Source organism: Trachemys scripta, chromosome 1 (genome assembly GCF_013100865.1).
Source record: "Trachemys scripta elegans isolate TJP31775 chromosome 1, CAS_Tse_1.0, whole genome shotgun sequence".
In the NCBI taxonomy this organism is placed as follows: domain Eukaryota; kingdom Metazoa; phylum Chordata; order Testudines; family Emydidae; genus Trachemys; species Trachemys scripta.
In genome coordinates this window covers 3,894,301-3,911,095 of record NC_048298.1, presented here as the reverse complement: position 1 = coordinate 3,911,095, position 16,795 = coordinate 3,894,301, and the positions used below count along the sequence as shown (strand labels likewise).

The 16,795-nt window shown below is 57.4% G+C and overlaps 1 protein-coding gene across 1 annotated transcript; it reads right to left on the bottom strand.

Annotated features, from left to right (window-relative positions):
• Positions 1 to 2,973: 2,973 nt before the first annotated feature.
• CCDC136 (coiled-coil domain containing 136) lies at positions 2,974 to 15,622 on the bottom strand. The gene is made up of 3 exons (XM_034762942.1): positions 15,400 to 15,622; positions 14,237 to 14,311; positions 2,974 to 4,461 (listed from the first exon to the last, which is right to left on the bottom strand). The coding sequence occupies exons 1-3, from the start codon at positions 15,620 to 15,622 to the stop codon at positions 4,286 to 4,288; spliced, it is 474 nt and encodes a 157-aa protein (XP_034618833.1). The 3' UTR covers positions 2,974 to 4,285.
• Between the last annotated feature and the right edge of the window lie 1,173 nt (positions 15,623 to 16,795).

The window sequence follows — 16,795 nt, the reverse complement described above, 5'->3', positions numbered from 1 at the left end:
GGGGGATCCCCAGGGGGCATTTGCTGGGGGGGTCCCCAGGGGGTGGTTGCTGGGGGGAGTCCCCGGGTCGGTTACTAGGGGATCCCCAGCGGATGGTTGCCAGGGGATTCCTAGGGGGCGGTTGCTGGGGAGATCCTCGGGGGGGTTGCCGGGGAGTCCCCAGGGGGCGGTTGCCGGGGGTCCCCGGGGGGGTTGCCGGGGGTCCCCGGGGCGGCTGCACTCACTGCCCACGGAGGTGGAGGACGTGAGCTCCATGGCTGCGTCCCCTGGCTCCAGGCCGGGCTGGCCCCTGCGCGCAGCCCGGGAGACCCCGCGCGGTTCCAGCTGCTCCGGCCCGGCCTGCGGCTCACGCCCTCTGCTGGCGGGGCCAGGCCCGGCTTCGCCTCTGCCCCACCAGTGCACGCCCTGGCCTGGTGCCCTGGGCCCAGTGTGACACGGCCCCAATGGGCTACAAGCCCCAGTGCGGCACGGCCCCCATGGGCTACTGGCCCCAGTGCGGCACGGCCCCCATGGGCTACAGGCCCCAGCGTGACACGGCCCCAATGGGCTACAAGCCCCAGTGCGGCACGGCCCCCATGGGCTACAGGCCCCAGCGCGGCACGGCCCCCATGGGCTCCAGGCCCTGGCTGGTGCCCCACGCAGCTTCTCATGGACTCTCAGGCCAGCAGGGACCATCTAGTCAGCCCCTCAACCCCCGCTCCTCACTGGGCTCTCCTGGGCTGTCACTGAGCTCCCCAAATCTTCATTCATAGACTTCAAGCTACAGAGAATCCACCATTGACTGTCATTCACACCAGGCAGTGCCCTGTGCCCCATGCTGCATGGGCCAGTTGTACGACACACACAGCCCGCTGGCTGCTGGTGTCACATGGGGCAGGTCTGACCCCTGGAACCCTATAGGGTTTGGTCCCTGGCTCCCCACCCAGGGCAGCAGGGCATTGTCACTGGCAGGCCCCCAGGATGGGAGACAGGGGTTTGCTTAGATCATCAGAGCCCAAGTGTGCTCAGGTGAGAAGTTGGGTTGATAAAGACGGGATGCTGGCAGGCCACGTGCCAGCTCATGCCACGGTCCCCTTGTCTCAGCTGAACAGCGACAAGCTCGGTATTAGAATTGTAAGACTGTGTTGAGTGTTTAACCTTGAGGGCGGGTTGTGAGTTGCTGCCGACATTAATCCCACCTGTAACATCTGGGTCCCGTATTGTACAGCAATATTTGATCAGTTGTGTTGTGAGCCTCGGTGACTGTAAATCAACAGCCGGGAGAGAGACATTAACTCGTGGGAAGGGCTGAACTCCAGCAGAAGGTGTCACACCCTGCCCAGCAGGAAAGGTCCATCGATACCAGACAGACTGTTCTGGGATGGGAATTTCCCTACACACCATCAACAAGAGGACAAAAGTCTTTTGTTGTTCTGCTCTCCTCCCAGTGGAGAGGAGTCAGGCAAGTGGACTCCTCCCATCAGCTGAGTTTGCAACTCAGAGCACATGGCAGGAAGGGGATAAAAACCCCAAGCCAAAAGGACCTGGTATGTATCTCTATGGTGCTTGGACTCTGGAGGGGACAAGGTGTTTGTAGGCATAAGCAAGAGATCCCCAGTGCTTAGCCTGGGTTAACCCTGAAGGAGGTACAGAGCTTGCTTATTACAGAAACTTCTAGTACTTGGTGAAACTAACACTGGAACTCACTTGTGTATCTATGGTTATCTGCTTTAACCTGATACATAACTCTCTGGTTTCCTTTTCCCATCTTCAGGTAGTTTATTATAAGATTGGCAACAAGTCTTGTCTTTGGTGTGAGATCTAACATGCAACTGACCTGGGGTAATTGACTAGTCCTTTGGGATCGGCAGTAACCTGAATATTGCTCTGATTCTTGGTGCAGAAAGGCAGGCTCCCCTGGGTGGCGAGAGAGATCGGAGCACCCAAAGGGACTGCCTGGGACTCCTTGGTAAGGCTGAGGAGTTTACACTGGATAATTGGCTGGTGAAATCGAAGTATAGAACTCGCAGCCAGTTTGGGGTTTGTGGGGTTTCTAAGAGTCCGCTCTGAGGTTGCCAAGTATCAGGGGGTAAAAAATAAACACTTGGGGTTTTTTACCCACGAAAGCTTATGCCCCAATAACTCTGTTAGTCTTTAAGGTGCCACCAGACTCCTCATTGGTTTTTTGCCCTGAGGTTGGGACTCACGCTCCTGAGTCACTACAGGCAGCGTTACAAAAGGGAATCGTGTTGTCACGTCCTTAGACTTCTGTACGGCGTTTGACTTGGTACCCGTGACGAAGTGGGGTTTTATCCGTCTTGCTATGGTGCATGTGAGTCTTACTGTCCTACTGTGTGTGCTTTAGTTTCCCTGTGGACTGCAGCAATACTTGGGTGTAATAGTGTAATATTTTGCTGAGGCCCTCAGGGCAGGTGAGGCTGCCCAGCTGTTTGCACCTATGTAACCTGAGAACCAGGAGGGGGGTGCGACCAGGTGACACCTTTGGCCTGAGAAGGAGGAGGGGCATGACAGGGTGTTGGAGGTCAGGTCGGGTGGCTGGAGGTTGGCAGTCTGTGTTGGGGGACTGGAAGAGGGGGAATCCAGGGCGTCTGGCCCAGGATTCCCAAGATGGACTTGGCTGAAAGTCACTGATGTCTGTAATAGCAAGCTCTGTTCTACACGGTGGTCCTGCTGACGAATAAACCTTCTGTTTTACGCTGGCTGAGAGTCACGTCTGACTGCGGAGTTTGGGGGCAGGGCCCTCTGGTTCCCCAGGATCCCGCCCGGGCGGACTCGCTGTGGGAAGCGCACGGTGTGAAAGGGGGATGCTGAATGCTCCCAGGCCAGACCCAGGAAGGTGGAAGCTGTGGAGCCAGTCTGCTCCGAGAGAGGAGGCTCCCCGGAGTCCTGCCTGGCTTCGTAGGGAGCAGTTCCAGAGCATCGCCCGGGGACTCCATGACAGTACCTCAGGCCATTTTGATTAAGATACAAGAGTGATATAAAATTAACCCGGCACATGTTCAATGGCTTAAAAGCCAGCTCACTGATAGGACTGAAAACATAACTGTAAAAGGGGACTCCTGGTTGAGTGGGTGTGTTTCTAGTGGGGTCCCGCAGGGATCAGTTCTGGGCCATTTCGCTTTTTTATCAGTGCCCTGGAAGAAAATTTGAACTCGTCACTGGTACAGTTTGCGGGTGACACAAAGCCGGGGAGAGCAGTACATGAATAAGAGGACAGGTCACAGATTCAGCGCGATCTGGATTGCTTGGTAGGCTGGGCACATAACAATATGCGTTTTAATACGGCTGAATGTAAAGTCACACATCGAGGAACGAACAATACAGGCCAGATTTTCAGGACAGGGGTGGGAGTGGTTCCAAATGGGAATTGTCTGTCATAGTTTTATGACCCTTTGTGACAGGTTGTACCAACCCACACAGGAGAGGCGAGGGTTAACGGACTGCTCTGGGCCCAGGAGGCCATGCCCCTGTGGAGGGAGCATTCAAAAGGGAGCATGAGGCTCACAGGAGGAGAGCAGCCGGGAAGCTCCAAGCCACCAGGTCACGCCTCTGAGCCGCGCCGCAGGAGGCCAGTCAGCCGCAGGAACCAAAGGGGACGACCTGCTGTGGCCAGCGGAGGAGACTCCAGAGACTAATCAGAGGGAACTCGAGAGGGACCCCACATCCCACGCCAAGACGCCACCGGAGGGACTGGAATGAAGGTAGGAAGCGACTCAGGGAACGCGCTTGTGGGTGTTGGGACCTGAATCCTGTGGCAGGATCTACTGTTTCGAAGGGCCCTGGATTGGATCCCTGTGGAGTAGGGTGAGTCCAGATGCTCCTACTTTCCCCCACCACTAGGCGACACTACCCCCTGAACTATAGCCACTAGGCAAAGAGGCCTGTAGACTCTCACCATGACATGGCACACCCCAGAGTGTTGCCATTAGGCGGCGCTGTCAGCCCAGAGCACTCAACTAACCCCTATGCGTGCCTCAGTTTCCCATCTATGCTGCATGGTTACCCAGTGTGGGGAAAGGGACTGTTTGCTCTCAGGACAGGCTGGATGACCTAGGCGTGCATGTCGCCCAGCTCTCTGAGCTGGGATGGTCCATTAAAAAGGGCTGGCTGAGGCCACCTCATATCAACAGAGGATCCGAGAAGACAATGGCCCAGACATGGACACCTGGCAGCCAGTGCCCCAGAGGTCCGTCAATCCCTGTGGAGTGGCCAAGTCTCTCCCAGCGGGCTGTCCCTGAGCGGAGCTCCCGGTGTGAAACAGAACGGCTGGAGCCCAACAGCTTGTCTAGGAGGCGGTGAGGCTGCGTGGCCAACGCTGGAGAAAGAGTGAGACCCCCTTGGCGGGCTGGCCCACCGGAAGGGCTCCTCCTAGAGACCGTTCCAAAGCTAGGGGCAAAGCCCTGACCCTGGGGCTCTGTGACAGGGCGATTCTATCCTGGGAAACAGAGACTCTGAAAAAGACTGGAGGGAGGGGCGGGGGGGGGGTGTCGCGGAGTGTGGGGGAGTCAGGGCCCTGCACCCCTCTTCCTGAGATTCACTGTGACTCTCAACCAGCCAGTAAAGCAGAAGGTTTATTTAAGGACAGGAACACAGTCTCAAGCAGAGCGTGTAGGTACGACCAGACCCCCTCAATTAGGTCCATCTGGGAGGTTCAGGGAGCTTAGACCCCAGCTTGGGGTTCCCTGCGTTGCACCACCCAGCCCAAACTGAAACCAAACCAAAACTCCTCCTGCAACTCCTCTCTTCCCCCTCCCCCCAGCTCCTCCTCTCCTTTGTTCAGTCTCCCGGGCAGAAGGGGTTAATTCTCCCCACCCCCGTTCCTGGCTCAGGTTACAGCTCAGGTAGCTTCCTTCAAGGGAAGTCCCCCCTCCTCACTGCAATCCCCCTGCAACATTCCCAGGTCAAATCTGCCCTGCTCCCTGCTCCGTCACAGGGGGTCACGGAGACAATCAGCTGAACACGAGCTCCCACGAGCTGTGGCCCAAAGGGCTAATATGATGCCTGGCTATGTAAGCAGGGGCCTCTCAAGTAGCAGGCAGGTTCTACGACCTCTGTCTTGGGCACCGGTGCGACCGCTGCTGGGCTTCTGTGTCTGGTTCTGGAGCCCGCAGTTCAAGGAGGATGTTGGTAAACTGGAGAGGGGCCAGAGAAGATCCACCAGAAGGATGAAGCAGGCTTACAATGCCCGCCTCCAGGAGCTCCAGCTATCCAAAGCGAAGGGGTGACGTGATCACAGGCCGGGAGTACCCACACGGGGGCAGAATCAGATAACAGAGGCTCTTCTGCCAAGCAGACAAAGGTCTAACAAGCTGCAGCGGCTGGAAGTTGACTCTAGCCCAATTCAGGCTGGGAAGAAAGCTCATTTTGAACAATGAGAGTAATTGACCTTTGGACCAATTCACCAGGGTCGTGGTGGATTCTCCATCGCTGACCGTTTCTATATCCAGATTGCATGTTTTTCCGAAAGATCTTCCTTCTCCCTCTGGCCAGGGTTACACAGGAGATCAGACCAGATCATCACATTGCTCCCTATGTCCTTATGATTTAGTCATGGAGGTTGCGGAAGTCACGGAATCCATGACTTCCAGCGACCTCCGTGAGTTCATCCTGCGGTGGTCGGGAGCTGCAGGGTCCCCCACCGCCTCTGGTGCCCCCGGAGCTCCAAGCCACTGCGGGTGACAGGGAACCCCCGAGCTCCTGGCCGCCACGGCTGCAGGGGAACCCCCGAGCTCCCCACCACTGCAGGCCCTTGGAGCTGTGGGTGGCGGGGGTACACAACAGAAAATACCGTAATCCACTGTATAAATCCCTGGCACACCCACACCTTGAATACCGCCTGGCTGACACGGGAGGTGGGGGCACCCCCAGCTCCCGGCCCCCACAGGCAGCAGGGGGACCCCCGGAGCTGCAAGTGGCAGGGGTACCCCACAGCCCCCAACTGCTGCAGGCGGTGTGGGCTCCTGCAGATCCCCATTTTGTCACAGATATTTTTAGTAAAAGTCACGGGCAGATCACGGCTTGCGTGAATTTGTCTTTTTTGTCTGTGACCTGCCCGTGACTTTTACTAAAAATGTCCATGACAAAATCTTAGCCTTACTTATGAGCTACAAATCTCTGCCCCGTAGGGCCCGGGTGAGGTGTCAGAGTGGGGAGGGGGCTATTCTGAGCAGAGAAGCTTTTCGGTTAAGGTTGTAACGATTCTACCCCCAGGCAGGGCTTCAGCACACTTGGAAGCAGTGGGGATAACTGCTCCAAAAGCCCCACCTGCGGGGAGCTAAAGAAGAATCCCTGTCAGTTGCTAGCAGTATAGGGCCTATGAAACACACCTGAGCAGTTCTGATTCCACCTGGGGGAGCACAGAGGCTACGTGTGATCTCTACAGTGCTTAGCTCTGGTGGGAAACCAGCGCTTCACCAGCAGAGGCGTTGCAGGCCGAGAAGGTTTGAGTTGCTCTGAGGAGGCAGCGCCTGGAGCACTGTTCTCCGGGCTGTGTGGGGTGACCACCCGCCCCTTATTTCATGGGACTGTCCCCAATTAGTTACGTTCAAAGCTGACGCCAAAGACTTCCAAAGGGATCTCATAGAACTGGCAGATAAAATTAACTGCTGATAAATGCAAAGTGATGCACATTGGAAAACATAACCCTGACTACACAGAACAAGAGGGTCTAACTGAGCTGTTACCACTCGAGAGCGAGCTCTTGGAGTCATCGTGGAGAGTTTTGTGAAAACAGCCACTCCATGGGCAGCGGCCGGCAGAACAGCGAACAGAGTGTTAGGAACCATTAGGAAAGGGACAAACAACAGAAAATACCGTAATCCACTGTATAAATCCCTGGCACACCCACACCTTGAATAGCGCGAGCAGCTCTGGGTGCCCCGTCGCCGAAAAGATCCATTAAAATTGGACGGGGTACAGAGAGGGCAACACAAATCATTAGGGGTCTGGAACAACTTCCAGGTGAGGAGAGATTAAGAAGCCTGGGGCTGTCTGGCTTGGGGAAGAGACGACGGAGGGGGGATGTGACAGAGGCCGTGACGGCTGGAAGAGGGCAGTGGAAGGCAGGAGTATTAGCCTGAGAATGATAAAGGCCCTTTTCCCTACAAGCTGAGAAGGGGTCACCTCAGGTCAATTAGGGACCCAGAGACCAATTAAGGGCTGCCTGCGACCTTTGCGGCCCCCGCCCCCTCCAAAGGAGAGTAGGAGAGTTATTCCCCTTTGGTTTGTAGTGGAACTTGTTTCTTTTTTTCCTTCAGTTGGTGGAGGAGCACTGCGTGGGCCTGCCTGAAAAATACTGGGAAATACGCCTCCCCTTGTCAAGGGGGAGAGTCAACACCGTCCAGAGACGGGCTGACTTCCTTCTGGCCCCCCCACCACCCGAAGGGGGAGCGCTGATCCTGCTGTGGTGGGGGGAGGTGCCTTGCCACAAGGGCTATAAAATCACGACTGGTGTGGAGAAAGTGAGTAGGGAAGTGTTATTTACCCCTTCCCATAACACACAAACCAGGAGTCCCCCAATGAAATTAATAGGCAGCAGGTTTAAAACACACCTAAGGAAGTATTTCTTCACACAATGCACAGTCAACCTGTGGAACTCCTTGCCAGGGGATGTTGTGAAGGCCAAAAGTACAACAGGCTTCAAAAAGAACCAGACAAGTTCCTGTAGGACAGGTACACCAATGGCTACTAGCCAGGATGGGCAGGGATGCAATCCCATGTTCTGGGTGTTCCTAAGCCTCTGTTCACTAGAAGCTGGGACTGGACGACAGGTGGAGGCGTGGATCACTCAATAATTGCCCTGTTCTGTTCATTCCCTCTGGGACACCTGGCATTGGCCACTGTCGGAAGACAGGACACTGGGCTAGGCAGACCATTGGGCTGACCCACCATGGCCATTCTTATGTTCTTGATTTGTCCCTTAGCGCGACTGTCCCTTATTTTCGGCTGTACTGAAAGGTGTTCAAACGGAACCGAAGGAGCCTTTCAAACATGACATTGAAGCTCCCGAGAACTGTGTGGTCTCTTTGAGGGTGGCAGACACGTACACGCCCTGCTAAGGGAGCTGGTGTTCCCCTGAAACGTCCCTTCCAAGAACGCGCTGTCCCTTGCTTTTCACGTGGCTTTTCCTTTATTTCCGTCCCGCGAAGGGGATCGCCCCAGCCAGCGCTGCGCCCAGCAAGGACAGACAGGGACAAAGCACAGGGGGCTGGGAGACCAGGCGGTCCCACGAGAACAGCTCTGACCACATCTGGCTGGGCTGAGCCATGCCTCGGGGGAGGCAGAGGGAGCAGCAGGGCGGGGGCAAGGGGGTGTGACTCGGAGTGAAGGAAAAGGGAAGTAGAGGGTCAGGAAATCCATCTCTTTCTCTGCACAATGCAGCCGCTGGCGTGGTGCACAAGCACCCTCCGGAGAACTACTGAGCTGGCCCGGGGTGCTGGGAGCCCCATTGCTGGGAAGACCCAACCGCACACAGCACACGCAGCAAACACACCGGAGAGAATAATTCTGCACTGGCCGAGGGCTGGGCTGCGGGGACCCACCAGGCCAGGGGAGGCCTGGCTCACCAGGATTTCAAATCAGACGGGCTCTGAACGCCCAGCGCCCTGTGCTCCGCCCGGTCCCGCAACAGTCAGACCATTCCTGACGCTGAAAAGCTACAGCGAGGTTCCCCAGCTGCCGGGCAGCAGACACGTGCGAGTGTGAACACGTACGTACCAGCCAGCGCAGGTGCTATTCACAGCTCCACTGTGCACACGCGCACACACACAGTGCTAAGTAACGGAGACGGGGCTAGAAATAACAGCAGAGGGGACCCGGTAAGCTCGTCACACCCCCCGGCAGGGAAGCTGAGCCTAAATCGATTTTCCCTGCAGCCAGGGGAGCATGGGACCTGTCGGGGGTTGGAGGGTCAAACTGATCAGAATAAAAAGGTGCCAGTGAGTGATCAAGCAGGTCCCCCAAATACCACGTCACCAACCGTTTTAGGAGCGTCCTCCATCCTGCCTATTTGTCCTAGTGTGTAACGTAGGAACAGCCAGACCGGACGCGAGCCAACGAACGTCCCTCGAGCCCAGCGTCCTGTCGCTGGCAGTACTTCAGAGGGAGGTGTGAGAACCCCACAGTAGCAGACGTGGAATAATCGGCCTCCCACTGTAGGGGTCTACTAATCAGAGACCAGTTCAGGCCCTGAACCAGACGCTCTGCTAGCCCTGCCGAAATGTCTGTTATCATTAATAACGCTGCAGAGTTTTGTTAGTCACAGCCCTGGCCAATCCCTTGCTGAAGCTTGGATGAGTTCTTGGCCTCAACAACTTCCTGTGGCAGGGAGTTCCACAGTCCAAACCACAACCAGCTGAGTGTGTGGCCCTGGGGCGAGCAGAGCTGTTTTGTGATTGAATTCAAGGGAAGCATTCCCCAGAAAGAGAGAAAAAAACAAACCAAAACAAGGTTCATGCTTTTTTTAAAAATGAGCTGGGGAGGAGGGGGAAGGGGAGGAATAAAGCCGAAAATACAATAAATCAAAGGAAGTGGAAGATCCGAAAGGGGAAACGTTCTTCTTATGCAGACAGAGGGTCCCCTGTGCTACCTTTTACAGATGGGAAACTGAGGCACAGGGTAGCTCAAGTGATTTGCCCAAGGTCACACAGGGAATCTGTAGCAGAACTGAGTACAGAACCGAGATCTCTGTGCTGGCCCCACTCCCAGGGCCATCATGGCTCCGTCTCGGCTGAATGCGTCGCAGGGCTGGGGCTGTGCTCCAAGCAGGGAGCTGTAGAGTAAAGGGTCTTTGTAGCACCTGTTCAATCCTTGAGGGGGCCACTTAGGGATCTGGGGCAAAATCAGTACTTGGTCTTGCTAGTGAAGGCAGGGGGCTGAACTCGATGACCTTTCGGGGTCCCTTCCAGTTCTAGGAGATAGGTACCCCGAGCCTAGATTCCTAGATTCCAAGGCCAGACGTGATCATTGTGATCACCTCGTCTGACCGCCCAGGAGCGGCGTCAGGATTTTTAGTGCCCTAGGAGGGGGTCCTTCCGCACTCCTGGTCTTCGGGGCACTTCGATGGCGGGTCCCGGAGCAAGTGAAGGACCTGCCGCAGAATTGCCGCCGAAGACCCGGAGCGCGGAAGGAACCCCCGCCGCCAAATTGCCGCCCCCCCAAATCCTGGTGCCCTAGGCAACCGCCTAGGTCGCCGAAATGGAAGCGCCGGCCCTATGACCGCCCCTATAACAAAGGCCAGAGAACAGCCCTCAAGTAAAGCCTGGAGCAGAGCTTTTCGAAAAACATCCCGTCCTGACTGAAAAATGGTCCGTGAAGGAAAATCCACCACGACCCTTAGTAACCCGGCCCAATGGTTAATTGCAGACACTGGGCGAAATGCCCACGCCTTAGCTCTAGTCTGAATTTGTCGAGCTTCACCTTCCAGCCACTGGGTTGCAGGACACATTTCTCTGCAAGGCTGACGAGTCTGCTAGCAGATATCTGTTCCCCCGGTAGGTACTTACCGACTGAGATCACTTTGTGGAGCTCCTTGAGTCTGTCACTATCACAGACCAGAAGAAGAGCTCTGGGTAGGGCGACCAGATGGCAAGCGTGAAAAACTGGAGCACTTTTCTTTTGGGGGGGTCTAGCTGTGTATATAAGACAAAGCCCCTAATATGAGGACGGTCCCAATAACCCCAGGGCGTCTGGTAACCCTAGCTCTGTGCGGTACGAAAGCTCATCTCTTTGGCCAACAGAAGTTGGTCCGATACAAGATAATACCTTGCCCACCTTGTCACCTCTATCTCCCTAGGGCAGGTTTTGTAATCCAGGAGCTCTCAACCCTTCCAGACGACTGGACCCCTTTCAGGAGTCAGACGTGTCTTGTGTACCCCAAGTTTCACCTCCCTTAAAAACGACTTGCTTACAAAATCGGACATAAAACTACAAATGTGACCCAGCACCCCAGTCCTGACAAACTGCCAACTTTCTCATTTCGTCTGGGTGAAATTTGAGTTTGTACTGACTTCGCTAGTGCTTTTTACGTAGCCTGTTGTAAAACTAGGCCAATATCTAGATGAGTTGATGTACCCCCGGAAGACCTCTGCGTGCCCCCAGGGGTACATAAGAATGGCCCTGTGATGAAGTGGGAATGTTCTTAATGTTTTCTCCAAATACTGTGTGTGCCTCAGTTTCCCCTATGCCGTTCTTAAGTATCCAGGTGGTGGGATAAGGGGGTGTGATTGTTGCAGAGCCCTAGGCAGGTGTGATGCTGTCTGCACAGAGAATAAGCTCTGTCTCCTAGCAACTGATGGCCTGAGCCCCTCCCCTGCAAAGGTGCCAACTGAAGGTGTTGGAGAACAAAGATCAGGTGACCTCCTGGCCCGGGAAAGAGACAAAGGCCAGAGGAGGGGCTGGAGGGCGGGGGGGGGGCAGTGGAGATCTGGCTGGGGAAATGGAGGGAGGCCCAGAACCGGGGTCTGGGCTCCCTACCCCCCCAAGATGGACCTGACTGAGGGGTCGTTCTCTGTACCTACAAGCTCTGTTTTAGACTCTGTTCCTGTCGTCTAATAAACCTTCTGTGTTCCCGGCTGGCTGAGAGTCATGTCTGACTGCGGAGTTGGGGGAGTTGGGGGGCAGGACCCTCTGGCTGCCCCAGGACCCCGCCCGGGCGGACTCGCTGGGGGAAGCACACGGAGGGGCAGAGGATGCTGAATGCTCCGAGGTCAGACCCAGGAAGGTGGAAGCTGTGGAGCCAGTCTGCTCGGAGAGAGGAGACTCCCCGGAGTCCTGCCTGGCTTCGTAGGGAGCAGTTCCAGAGCATTGCCCGGGGACTCCATGACAGGCCCTACTGGGTCAGACCAAAGGTCCATCTAGCCCAGTAGCCTGTCCTCTGACAGTGACCAATGCCAGGTGCCCCAGAGGGAATGAACAGAACAGGGAATCATCAAGTGTTCCATCCCCTGTCGCCCATTCCCAGCTCCTGGCAAACAGTAACCCCAGTTGAGAACCGCTCCTCCGATCCTTTATCATTCTCCTGCTTCTTCGCTGGCCCCTCTCCAACTTCTCAATATCCTCTTGAATTGTAGACTCCAGAGCAGGACCCAGTATTCCAGCCGCGGCCGCACCAGTGCCAAACACAGACATAATTTATCCTCCCTGCGCCTACTTCTGCATCCAAGGATCGCACGAGCCCTTCTGGACACAGCCTCACCCCGTACCAGGGCGACTTGCCCCTTACGGGCAGGCGGATCTGGGGTTAGCTGAACTACCAAGGCACCCCTGGGCTGGATCGGGCGATTCCTATGAAGGGCAGTAGGTGGCTGGAGCGCAGGGCAGGAAGAAGATGGGCAGAAGACCCTGACACCAGGGGGTTGAACCCCTAGGCCAGGAATCTGGCTCCAGCCAAAGCAGGAGGGCCTGGGGCAGGGTGAATTGGAGACTGCTGGGGGTGGGCACGCTCCAGCCAAAAGGCCTGAGCTCTGGGGTTCCCCTCGTGAGGCCGCAGGCAGGAAAAGCATGGGAGGACCCGAGGGGAGGCTCACACCAGGGGGGCCATCCTGGGACTCTGCGGTTCCTTCCGGAGCAAAGGGCTGGGGGGCGTGCAAGGCAGTCCCTGGTGGAGTTTGGAAGGAACTAACAGGGCACTGCAGAGCCACCCCTGGCCATGAGCGGGGGCCCTGGATGCAGGGAACCCCACTTCGGCTGTATTGAAATGCACTTGTGCCCAGTAACCCAGCTTGCTCCGTGTCTCTGGCCTATCCTCTTCGCCCCCCTGCTCCCCTGTCTCTGGGCCCTCTGCAAGCTGCCAGGGAGGAGTGACTGTTTCCTCCCGGGTCATTAATGAACTAGCACAGGGCCAGGAGCCCACTGGAAACACCCCGTCACCGCTGGCTCCCCGTTTACACCGACAGCGGGCGACCCGAGTCACGGGGGAGGGGGGTCATTTGTTTTCTTCCGTTAGTGGCCCAGACAAGCTTCTGAGCTCCCCTGAGCGCCTCCTGAGGTCTGGGGAAGGGAACCAGAGCCTCCCAGCGAAATACTGGGCCAAGCTGGGCCAGGCCGTCCCGGGCGTGAGCCCCGTCTGCCTGATCTGGCCCACCTTGTATTTCGCTCGCCTGCTCTGGTTCCCTTCCCCGCCCTAGAGAAGAGCTCGGGGAAGCCCGAAGCTTGTCCACGTCAGCAGGGCTCCGCTAAAAGACATTCCCTTCCCCCCCCTTGTCTCTCAAATACCCTGGCACCAACGTGACTACCACATGGCGAGCAGGGCGAGCCCTAGCACTTAGCCAGTTTTTAATCCATGTAAGCCACCAGCACAGATCACAGCAGCCCCAAGGCCTGCCCCAAGTGATAACCGGCAGTCTGGGCCCCCACAAGCCCGAGGAAGGCCCCACAGACCTGCTGTAGGGGGTGGGGTAGAGCTGGATGCATGGGGTTTTGCCCTTTGTGCCGAACTAGCCAGTATACAGCCCCCTGAGCTTCCTGGGGCACCGGTCCCCTATCTTACGAGCGCTTTGTTTAGAGCAGCAGCAGATGGCTCAGCCGTGCCTCCCCTGAGGCCTCTGAGCTGACACCCCTAGGGGGCGCTGCGTGTGCCTGGGAGCAGGGGCCATCGGGGAGCCCGGGGCGTGGCCCCAGAGCGGGGAAAGGCCCCGTTTCTCGCACTGGCTCGTGACCGACAGTCTCCAAACACTTTGGAGGCCAGTGGCAGCTGCGTGATGGGGAGCCGGCAAGCAGCCCTGCCTGTCCACACTGCCCGACGGGTTAAATGATCCTGAAAGAGAACCGCAAAACCAACTGATCACCCAGCCAAGCAGTGATGGGCGGCCACTGCTGGGCCGGGGCCTGGCAGCTGTTCAAAGGCACACAGCAACGCTGCCTAGCCGTTCAGGACAGGAAGCGACGGGGAATCTTGTTTCAAGGGGATGGAAGGAGCGAGAATGGAATTGCCTGAGTTGGAATTTGGCCAAGACATTGGGATTAACTGTCTGTCTGTCTGTCGAATGAGCCCATCACCAGCCACGGCACCGTTTAATTTCCAGGCGAGTCAGAACACTATGGAAGGCAAGACATGTGAAAGGCCATTCGCTCAGGGAAGGCCCCGGCCAATACACCAGTATAAATATCCAGGTTTGGGAACAAGCGCACCCACGGCATGCCAGTAAAGTGACCAGGAAGCAAAGGAAACCGTTTTATCCCCAGCACGGGCAATAATTAACCTGTGGAACTCACTGCTGGGCAAGGGGGGGGGGGTTACCTTGAAGCCTCTGGATCTGTTTGGTGAAGATCTCAGCCTGCCGGGCGCTGGCCAGTCGCTCGTCCTCCAACAAGCCTGCAGCAGAGAGGGCAAGGTCAGCAGAGAGCACGCGGAGGCCCTGCTCCTCCACTCACCCTGCCATGCTGATCAGAGGGACGGGGCCCCCAGGGCCTCAGCTGGGCCACGGTGCACAGGGTGGGACGTCCCTGGGGGACATGAGTCCAGCTGAGCACTCCACAGGGGAGAGGGAGAATCACCCCCAGCCACCCTGCGAGCGAGCATCTGGAGAGAAGCAGAAGGGACATGGGAAGGACAAGGACAGCTGGATCTCTGGGCCCCTTGCTGGAGGGGCTGGGAGTCCTGCGTGGACCCCAGCCCGCCCAAGGGAATGGGAAAGCACATGGCACCGAGGGAGCTGTGAATAGGAACCTGTGCAAGCACAAACCCCCCGTGCCCCACAGTGCTCACGAGAGATCACAAGACCCCCTGGCGCCCCATGCATGGGGACTTGAGAGAACATGACAGAGAGCTGGTGAGGCCACACCTGGAGTATTGCGTCCAGTTTTGGGCCCCCCACTACAGAAGGGATGTGGACATATTGGAGAAAGTCCAGCGGAGGGCAACAAAAATGATTAGGGGGCTGGAGCACATGGCTTACGCGGAGAGGCTGAGGGAACTGGGATTGTTTAGTCTGCAGAAGAGAAGAATGAGAGGGGATTTGATAGCTGCTTTCAACTACCTGAAGGGGGGTTCCAAAGAGGATGTTCTCAGTGGTGGCAGATGACAGAACAAGGAGCAATGGTCTCAAGTTGCAGTGGGGGAGGTCTAGGTTGGATATTAGGAAACACTATTTCACTAGGAGGGTGGTGAAGCACTGGAATGGGTTACCTAGGGAGGTGGTGGAATCTCCATCCTTAGAGGTTTTCAAGGTCAGGCTTGACAAAGCCCTGGCTGGGATGATTTAGTTGGGGTTGGTGCTGCTTTGAGCAGGGGGTTGGACTAGACGACCTCCTGAGGTCTATATGATTCTGTGAACATGCACCGTGCCACGGCCCGTGCCAGGAGTTCACGAGAGCTGACGCCCTGTGCACACAAGTCACCTTCCTGTGCTCTCCTGCTCACACGACTCCACGTGGCCCCAAGCCAGCGCGTGCCGCCCTTACCCTGTAGCTCCAGCGAATCGTCCTCGTGCTTCACTGCCAGCTCCCGCGCCTCCTCCAGCTCCTCCAGGAGCTGCAACAACTGGGCCCTCAGGTCTTCCATCTCCTGGTCCGTCAGGTCCAGCTCTTTCTCGTCCTCTTCCATGGAGCCCAGGTTCCCCACATCCTCCTCCTCTTCTTCCTCCGGGTCCAGGGCATCCACGTCACCTGGCAAGGAACGCTGCATGAGCTACCTGCCGCTGGCCTCCAGCCCCTCGCAGTGCACTCGCTGCTTGTCCCCCGGGTCACGGCTTGCACCAGTGCCCTCTGCACCAGGGAACCAGGCCCCTCCCGCCATGCCAGCCTGAGCCCTCGGCAGAGACAAACCTCTGAGTCGTTGCAGTGCGGAGGGGCAAAGGTCACCCTGGCCCAGCTGGAGAAGCAGCTTCCGCCCCGCCGCACGTGACCCACTGACTCCACCTGATGGTAGCGGGCGGCACTGGGCCCACAGGCAGCCACACGGATGAAAAGGGAGGGTGGCTACCTCCTGAGGTCCATCCAGAGCTGACCCCCGTCCTGGGTGCCCCACCCAGCTCTGCCCCCAGGTCCATCCTGCACCCCTCCTACCCGCTGTTACTGCAGCCCTGGGCTGAGCCAACACCCAGAGCCGGGCTGGGCAGAGCCGGGCAGTGGTAGCAAGGCTCTCACAGACACATGCAGCCCGCTCCCGCAACAGAGCTCACCCTTCGAGATGCCCACCTGACCTGGCAGTGGGGCCCACCAAGCTCCCCACACCCATGGGCCAGGACACCCCTCTGGGGGCACGAAGCAGGTGTGCCCACACCACGCCCGCTCCACACGTTCAGGCAGCCTCCCCCACACTGTCAATCAGACCCAGCCCGACAGGGGCACCGTGGGGGGGCAGGTCTCCGGGCTGGTTCATTCAGCCTCTCGCCCCCCACTAGCCTATTGGCTATTTTTAACACTGATCTATTTTTTGCACTGGGCCCCCGCTGTCAATTACGCTCCTGTTCCCATGACAACCGAGGGGAACCCAGAGACATCAGCTGCCAGAACCTGCGGGAATTTCACCTTTGCCACCTACTGGCTGGGCCCCTGGGGGCGGTTTGGACACACCCCCCCGGAGTGTGCTCGGGGGAGGGGCAGGGGGTTGGGATGCCCAGCAAGTCGACATTTCCCCCACCACCACCATCCAGCTCTGCCAGCACCCCTCACTCCTGACCCATAGCCCCGGGCTCCCCCCCCCAGCTCTACCAATGCACCTCAGTCCTGATCTGCAGCCCCCTCTGCTATGCCCCTCTTGGCCAGGCCCTTCAAGGGCTGCACAGACTGCAAACTGCTGCCCTGTGCATGGAAGGGAGAGCGTGGCTGGAGCAGGGGAAGAGACGAGAGTGAATCG

Excerpts from the sequence above, each read along its gene's own strand:
- CCDC136 (XM_034762942.1), bottom strand. The coding sequence starts at position 15,622 with ATGCAGCGTTCCTTGCCAGGTGACGTGGATGCCCTGGACCCGGAGGAA. Across the intron at positions 14,312-15,399 it reads CGATTCGCTGGAGCTACAGG|GCTTGTTGGAGGACGAGCGA; the intron begins GTAAGGGCGGCA and ends TCTCTGCTGCAG. Across the intron at positions 4,462-14,236 it reads ACAGATCCAGAGGCTTCAAG|TCTTTTTCAGAGTCTCTGTT; the intron begins GTAACCCCCCCC and ends CCCTCCCTCCAG.